General features: G+C 50.7%; 1 protein-coding gene across 1 annotated transcript; it reads right to left on the bottom strand.

Moving 5' to 3' along the window:
- Positions 1-316: 316 nt before the first annotated feature.
- LOC119299039 (putative disease resistance protein RGA3) lies at positions 317-5,025 on the bottom strand. The gene is made up of 2 exons (XM_037576350.1): positions 921-5,025; positions 317-712 (listed from the first exon to the last, which is right to left on the bottom strand). Exons 1-2 carry the CDS (start codon positions 5,020-5,022, stop codon positions 627-629), a joined length of 4,188 nt encoding a protein of 1,395 aa, XP_037432247.1. The 5' UTR covers positions 5,023-5,025; the 3' UTR covers positions 317-626.
- Between the last annotated feature and the right edge of the window lie 4,013 nt (positions 5,026-9,038).

Raw genomic sequence — 9,038 nt, 5'->3', positions numbered from 1 at the left:
TCCTTATGCAAAAGTCGACTTCTACTGCTGCATTACACAGAGAGAAGCAAGTCAGTTCAAATGCAAGGACATTCCATCACCAAACCTTTCTCATCCAGCAAATGCCAAAAAGGATTTCCTTTTGGGCATCTTCCATAGGGCAGCAATAACAGAGCAAACAGAGAACAAGCAAAACTTCTTTTTATTACTCAACCATCTACCTTGCAAATCAGCACCTGCTGCAAAGGAAAACGTGCTGCTGGAACAATTTAACACATGCTGCCCTAGCCCTGAAATTAATCACGGCATATAGTGATCCGACATCATATAACCCACAAGTATGAGAATTCATGCTCACAACCGTGTATAACCTGGGAGATGTTCAGGGGTATAAACCCATTCACATTACAAGTATGCGAACAAGATACAGGTCAAAGTTCAGCAAAGCCTGATTGACTACAATAATGGCATAACTAACCCAGTGGTACATTATTTGATGCAAACAGAATGCATATTATGCCCTCTTCATTTGGTTTCCGCCTCTTCTCCTCCTCTATTTAACAGGATTCAATGTTGTTCTCCTATTGTGAATTGCATGAACTTCCTGACCTCTCGAGATTTTCCATGGAATAAAAGCTGAATGGCCTTCAACTCCGGCTGGCCTGCCTCCGCTCACGGACTAGCCTCGGTATTTCCTTCCATGTCTTCGGTTTCAGTGGTTTGAATTCCGTTACTGCACATATCACAAGCGATGTCAGAAAAAAAACTTGTACACACTAATGTGTTATATCATAATGTATAGCATGATGGCATTCAAATAATGGAGAAGAAACTTTTGCAAACGTGTTCACCATTATGTACAAGGGATGGAATAGATGACTGCATCTGTTTGTTAAATGTGGCAAGGATAGAAGGATGTGCTGCAAGCATACCTTCATAACGGGCATCTAGATATTTGCCTTTGATGCTGCCCAGTTGCCGCCACAGGCATCTAGGGAGCTTCTTTATAGCAGGGCAGCCTCTAATTATAAGAAACAAGAGAGACCTGTATACTTGCGGCTCATTCGGCAGGAATGCCAGGGTACAGCAGCTTTTAAGTTCAAGTTCTTCCAGCGATGGGGGGTGCTCAACCGACAGACACTCCAGCGATGTCAACCCACTGTTGCCAATAATACCCAGTCTCTTGAGGGGTGCAGGCAGGCAGAGAGTCCCACCCAACATGCTAGCACAATCCCGTATTACTAGAGATTCGAGATGGGGAGGAAATAAATGCTCTATTGTAGTTGTTGTTGCTGCTGGCTCTGGCATGATAGGACTTCTGCTTATGGAGGTAGTGACTTCTGGTTTCTGGAGCCCACCCGACTGGCATGATAGGACTTGAATACTGTTGCAACCATCAATTTCTAAGGCCTTTAAGGACAGAGGGAGATTTAGAACCGCTGGTAAGCTTCCACATGCAAATAAATATAAATCTTCGAGGCATGGAAAAAAGTGATTCACGGGTGAAGAGGACAACTCTGATACAGCTGCACGCATGACTGCCTCACTGCTAGAAGATCCTTGGACTAAATCTGACATGCCCTGCTGCTTGCTGAATATGGACTCAAGCTTAATGCACCATCTAATATCCATTTTCTTCAGAGATGTCGGGACGTTGAACATCTCTACTAAACTTGGGCAGTTTCTTAAGCAAAGAGACTCCAGACCTCTCAGGTGTTCACACCTTTCGGATGTCAATGGCTCAAGAGGAACTTGTGCATATCCAGTCAGATTTTCGCAGTTTCTAATCACTAATGTCCTTAAGGATACCAAGCTTTGGAGCACTTTCTCTGGCCAGTGGACGAGCACGTCGCACCTATAAATTTCCAACTTCTTGAGGTGTACAAAATACTCCCACGGCTCTAGTGCACCTGGTCCAAAGAATGAGTTGCAGCATCCTATCTTCACAACTGTAAGAGGGGATTTATGGTTCCATTTCTCTTTGCTGTCCACAGGTAGAATTGAAGTGTATTCTAGCATCAGTGTCAGATTGGTCAATGAAGACAAATACTTGTCTACACAGTGGAAGATCTCTTGTTTGCCATCTACAATTTTTAATACACTGAGATTTGGTGCTTCAGGTAAATCTTTTATCTTTGGGCAATTCTCAACTGATAGTTTCTCAAGCTGAGGAAACAATGGCCCTTCGACTGCATCCCATCTCTGAAAGCTCCCCAAGCATTTCATTTTGAGTACCTTTAGGGCAGGAAATGCTGACCGTACCAATCTATAACCACCTTCACTACATGGTTCTTGAAGCAATGGTGCTTCAGGTAAATCTATCAGCTGTGGGCAGTCCTTTACAAATAGTTTCTCAAGCCAAGGAAACAATATCTGTTCTCCTTGAGTCTCTTCGACTGCATCCCATCTCTGAAAGCTCTCCAAGTCTTTCAGTTTGAGCACCTTTAGGGCAGGAAATGTTGAGCGTACCAATGTATAACCACCTTCACCACAAGGTCCTTGCAGCAATGGTGCTTCAGGCAATGCTACCAACTTTCCACAATGACTAATAAACAACTTCTCAAGCACAGGAAATATTGTCTGTTCTTCTTGCCTCTCATCTATTTCCCACCATCTCTCAAAATCCAACAAATGTTCTAGCATAAGCACCTTCAGTTTTGAAAAAGTGAAGAGTGTACTGCATCTGAACAAAAATCGCAATCTTTCACAATGAAAAAGATGGATCTCAACCATGTTTTGCAACATACCCATGCACTCTCCTCCATAGGAATATATCTTCAGAACCTGCAGCCCACCATGAGGTTCGAACTTGTCGAGCACCTTGCTGTCGCCAACCTCAGTCCATCTTAATGTCAGTTCACTGAGATACTTCTTGTTTCCAAGATTCGCCACTTTTGCCTCTGCTTCTTTAACATTCTCTACCTGGCGTAGCTCTAGATGACCACCAAGGTTTAAATGCTGCAGCTCTACAACATCACTGCAATCAGGGCCAGGAACTCCTGCTACAAAAACTGTGAGTGTCTGCAGCTTAGTGAGATTTTCAAGTCCTGGGGGCATGCTCTTCAACTCCGGACATCCATGAGTGTAGAGGTGGCGGAGGGAAGTCATATACTTCATTTGCTTTGGAAGTCGATCAAGATCAAAACAGTAGGAAAGGTCCAACACTTGAAGGTTATATAGAATACTTATATCTTCAGGAAGTGCTTCTATATCACTGTATGAGAGATCAAGGTACCTCAGGTGATGCAGATACTTTGCGAGTAGAAATGATTCTGTTCTCAAACAGAGCTTCAAGGCATGCAAATTGTTGTATTTTAATAGATGTTGCAATGAGCTTCGAATAGGACTATCGCATATCAGTGTTTGAATGGCAGGTTTTTTTTCCTCCAAAGCATTATTCAAAATACCTTCTGTTTCTTCACATGAAAGGAACAAATGCCGAGCAGTATCCGAAAGCCACTCAATTTGACTTGGTTCCTTAACTGCAATGACACATTCCTTTCCCATAACAGACATTGCAATATCATGCATAAGATCATGAATTTTGCATGTAGTTCTAAAACAATACTGTTTATTTTGCATGCCATCCTTAAATTCCTCTATGTCCAAAAAGAATGACCTTGATGCTAGCTCACAGAAAATATGTTTTCCAATGGTTTCAAGACTAGCTTCCTCCTGTTCTGGGATAAAGCCATTTGCAATCCATAGTTGGATAAGCTTCTCCACACTAATCTTGTAATCTTTGGGAAATATGGCACAGAAAGCAAAGCACTGCTTCATTTCTGCTGGCAAATCATTGTAGCTAAGCTTGAGTATTGGCAAAATTCCTGTTTCCTCAGTGCAAATACTGCTTCTAGATGATACGGCCGCCCATTCTTCCACGCTGGTCTTGGTACGAAGTACAGAGCCCAGTGCAGTTGCAGCTAAAGGAGAGCCACAACATCTCTTCACAATCTCACCAACCATCTTGAGTAGCTCGGGAGGCTTTTCATTCTCTGAACTGAATGCTCTATCCACAATAATTTCCTTTATGAAGTTATCCTTCAAAACATTGAGATTGTAGGTTCTATCTGCACCCATAATTTCAGCAACTTGTTTATCACGGGTTGTTGTCAACACTGCACTACCACTGCCACCGTGATGAAGACAAGCCTTTAGCCTTTCCCACTTGTGGACCTCTCTGTTCCAGACATCATCCAGTACAAGGAGATACCTCTGCCCACTGACCAGGTTTTGAAGTCTATCCAATGGTGGTTTATGTGTATCATCATTCTTCTTGGGAGATGCTTCAACTATACTCTTAGCCAGGGAGTTCACATCAAAATTATCAGAGACACATACCCAAAGCAGCAACTGGAAATGCTTCTGAATTTCAGGTTCATTATATATTAGTTGCGCTAATGTGGTCTTGCCAAGGCCCCCCATTCCAACAATGGGAACTACTACAAGATCTGCATTGCTCGCTTCACCAAGAAGTATGTCACTGATATTGCTCTTATCTTCGTGTCTGGATCTGCTGGCAATTTCTTGTGGGTCAATGATGACATAATCCGTCTGCCTCCACTCCTTGGACACTGGTGTCTGGCCCAACTGATTAGACACCGACCACGTCTGCCTCAACCCAAAGTCATGCATCTCTGCAATGAGGACATTGATATCCTCCAGAATCCTGCAAAGCTTGCTGCCCATTCTCTGACGGAACACAACACGGTTGTGAGTAGGGAAGAGTTTTATCACATCAAAGCCGAGCTTTCTGTAGTGTCCATTCTTCTTTGCTGCACGGCGGTGTGCTTCATACTTGAACTCGTTAAAGACTTCATTTGCTTCATAGGCCACAGTCTTGAGCTCCTGGAGCCATGCTTTCGCCCCTTCTCTGTTTGCCATGGCCTGCTCCTCGGCGTCGGTGATGACATCGAGGATGATAGGAAGCCTGCGTTTGAGAATTCTGTGCTGCTTCTCCATTCCCTCCATCACATTATACTGGTCGAGCAGGTAGCTGGACGCCTTGTCCCTCAGCATGGCCACCAGTGGCCGGATCGCCATGGTGACCACCAGCTCCGCCATTGGAAACCTCACGCACAACACAAGTGCACTGCAGAATCAATGTAGAAGACAATGATGCGAGCAAGACATGTGTATATGATTAGGATCTGTTCTTGAACGAGTCAAGAGTAAAATCCACTCTTGCTTGAATGAATCACAAGCCAAATCCAATTTTGCTTAAACGAACCAAAAGCAAAATGCAATCTTGCAGACCTAGTTACCTGATTCGTTGGAACAACGTATGAACAGGGCGCCTTCACGAGCTTGCCCAGCTTGTCCACACCGGCAAGTGGACGCCGAGTAGCTCCGGCGCTGTAGCGGCGGCGGCAGCAGCAGCCCCAGAGCCTGGTCGGCACCAGAGAGGACGGCGTCTGGTCCGGGGAAGCTGTGGCGGCGTGGATGCGTGGGATTTGTGAGAAATTCAGGAGACCTGGAGGCGGCGAAGCTTGGGAATGGGTGGGAACATGATCCGGGAGAGCACATTCAGGAGACGCCATGATGGGGAATTCAGAGGAGACGTGCCGTCGCTGCGGATTCGATTCTTCCTTTGGAAAAGACGATGCTGTGGGGATTGCCTGTTGGCAAAGAAATCAGTTTTCTTGGCGACAGAGGAGACGTGGTGTTGGAAAAAGAGGATGCCGATGGATGAATGGAGGGCTTAATTGCTCCACGCACTCACATGTGGGCCTCCAAGTGAACTGTATTCCCTCCTTTCAGGTTTGTTTAGCAGCTAAGGAAAAACCACAGATTTCATATGCCTGCAAAAAGAGAGTAGAGTTTTTGAGCTCTCCAATATACAATGGTCGTATACAGCCTGAGATCTGTTCTCGAACCAATCACATTAACAATATCTAATCTTGCCATTAGCGATGTGTCAAGGACCTCGGTGCCCAAGACAGCAGGACCTCGACTACGTAGTTCGTAGTCTCGGTTGATAGGAGCGCTAGGGTTTTTGCCTAACTGCTCAATGGTGCAGGAGAAGAGATTAGGAGTAGAGGAGGAGGTAGGAGATAATGATTTATTGCCTGCGTCCAAGGGTGCAGATTACAGGATATATAAAGGCCTTATGGGCTTCTAACAAACAAGGAAACTAACTACTCCTGGACTCCTAACAAACTAGGAAACTAACTATTCCTGGACTCTAGGAACCAACGTAGGATCAGGACTCCTTGTCCCGATCATGCCTCGCCAGCTGTGGCCGTCGGCTGCTGCCCCTGGGCGCGCGACCCGCGCCTGTACGCAGCGCCCCACATGACATCTCTCCCCCCCTCGACGAGCAGCTCGTCCTCGAGCTGAAAAGCGGGGTAGCGCTCGACAAAACTGTCAAGATCCTCCCATGTAGCTGATGATGCTGCTTCACCCTTCCAGTGGACGAGCAGCTGGCGAACGCCGCGTGCTAGTCGTGCACGAGTCACGCGCTCCGGTTTTGGAACAGCCGCCCCGTTGTGGATCGGAGGCAATCCCGGTGGTGCAGTTGGAGGCGTGCCGAAGAACTTCTTGAGGAGGCCCACGTGGAACACGTCATGGAGGCGCGAGCGTGCCGGAAGCTCAAGGCGGTAGGCCACGTCGTTGACGACCTCTGAAATGCGGTACGGCCCATAGAAGCGTGGCTTGAGCTTGCCCCTGGTTGGCAGGTTGGGAGAGGACGCGGCGCGCTGGCGAAGACGAAGCCAGACCCAATCGCCCACGTCATGCCGAATGTCCCGATGGCGTCTGTCGTAGTAGGACTTGTAGACCGCTTGTGCCTGCTGTAGACGATAGCGGACGTCTGCGAGTAACTCGTCGCACTCCGCCATGCTCCTGGCCACTGCGGCCACCCGTGTATCGCCCGGCTCGTAAGAGCGAATAGTGGGAGGGTCACGGCCATACACAAGCTTGAACGGAGTTTCTTGGGTTGATGTCTGGTAGGCGGTGTTGTATATGTACTCGGCCCAGGGAAGCCATCGGAGCCACTGCCTGGGACGATCCCCGGTGAGACAACGGAGATACATCACAATGATCTTGTTAGCAGCCTCCGTTTGGCCATCCGACTGTGGATGAAACGCCGTCGTCATGTGCAGCTTGGTCCCGGTGAGGCGCATGAGCTCCCGCCAAAAAGCCGAGGTGAAGACGGGGTCGCAGTCAGAGACCATGGACTGCGGGACGCCATGGAGACGCACAATCTCAGCGAAGAACACCTGCGCCACTGATTCCGCCGTGTACGGGTGGGCCAGCGCCACAAAGTGGCAGTACTTGCCGAAGCGATCCACCACGGTGAGGATAACAGACTTCCCGCCCACACGAGGGAGCGCTTCTACGAAATCGATGCCGACGTCAGTCCACACGGCAGTGGGCACCGGCAGTGGCAGCAGCAGACCGGCGGGGTGCAAGTGCTCGGACTTGTACCGCTGGCAAGTACCACAAGCGCGGAGCTCGTCGAGGAGTTCGTCCACCACCGGAATTGGAAACGCATCCTTGATGGTGATGGCGTTCAGGGCGCGGTAGTCGATGCAGAAGCGCCAGGACCCGTCGGGCTTGCGGACCAGCAGTACCGGCGATGAGAATGCGGAACGACTTGCTCGGATGATGCCCTGGGCGAGCATGGCGGCGCACTGACGCTCCAGCTCGTCCTTGTGCGCGGCCGGGTAGCGATACGGACGGACGGCCACCGGGGCGGAGCCTGGCAGCAGGGTGATGCTGTGGTCGCGGCTGCGGAGTGGTGGTACGCCGGAGGGTTCGGCGAAGATGCCGTCAAACTCGGTGAGGATGGCGTCGAGGAAATCGCGGCCATTGCATGATTGCAGGGCTGGCCCGTCCGGTCCGGCAAGGCCGCGCCAGCAGACCCGATGGCCCCTCCGCCAGAACGTCATGGAGAGGGCGCGGAAATCCCACAGGATCGGTCCAAGCGTCGCCAGCCATTGCGTGCCCAAGATGACGTCGTAGCCTGCGAGCGGCAAGGCGAGGAAATCCTCCGAGAACGCCTCCTGGTCGATGCGGAAGGAGACGGCGCGGTATGCGCCTTGGCACGGAACACGCTCGCCGTTGGCCACCGTGACACGCATCTTCTCGGTGGTGGGGGATGGCAGTGTAGCACGAGCGGCCGCCTCCTCAGCGATGAAGTTGTGGGTGGAGCCTGAGTCGATCAGGGCGAGGAGGGAGACACCCCCGAGGGTGACATGCATCTGCATGGTCTCGCTCGTGCGCACGCCGGAGATCGCGTGGAGCGAGATCCGAGGGTCGGCCGGCGAGGCATCAGCGGTGGCGGAGGCCGTGTCGTCGTCGTCGTCCGGCGCCAGGTCGAGGAGGAAGATGCGCTGGCAGACGCGGTTGTGGCCCCTGCCAAACTTCTCATTACAATTGAAGCATAGGCCCAGGCGACGGCGTTCCTCCATCTCTGTCTGTGACAGGCGTTTGATTGGGCGCCCTTCCGGCAGACTAGGTGCAGGGGGTGCGGCTGGTAGAGCCGGTACGGGGGGCGCGAGGCGTGGTACGGGCGCCGGCAGGATGCCCTTCTGCTGAAAACGCACCGGTGGTGCGGAGGTGAGCGCGCACTGGTCGCGCAGCTCCAACTTGCGGGCGAGGCTCATGGCGATGGCGAGGGACTGCGGGTTGTGGATTTCCACGTCGAGGCTGAGGGGTGGCTGGAGTCCCGCGGTGAAGATCTGAACCTTCTGTGTCTCTGATAAGATGCCTGCCCGGGGGAGGAGCGCCTCAAACCGCTCCTGGAAGTCGACTACGGACGTTGTGCGCTTGCACGCCATTAGTTCGCCCAGCGGGTTAGCGCGTAGAGGTGGCCCGAAGCGGAGGTTGAGCAGCTCGGAGAAGCGGCGCCACGGCGGAGTGCCCTCGTCACGCTGGACCTGCATGTACCACAGCTGGGCAGAACCCTCAAGGTTGTAGGACGCCATCCAGACTTTTTCCTCCTCGGCGATCCGTTGTTGATGGAAGAAGGACTCGCATCTGTTGAGGAAAGCGAGCGGATCTGACTTGCCGTCGAACTTGGGGAAGTCCATCTTCTGAAACCGGGGCGGGCGATC

The sequence above is a fragment of the Triticum dicoccoides genome, chromosome 1B (assembly GCF_002162155.2).
Source record: "Triticum dicoccoides isolate Atlit2015 ecotype Zavitan chromosome 1B, WEW_v2.0, whole genome shotgun sequence".
Lineage (NCBI taxonomy): Eukaryota > Viridiplantae > Streptophyta > Magnoliopsida > Poales > Poaceae > Triticum > Triticum dicoccoides.
The sequence above is the reverse complement of the archived record's forward strand: the minus strand, read 5'-3'. Positions and strand labels throughout refer to the sequence as shown.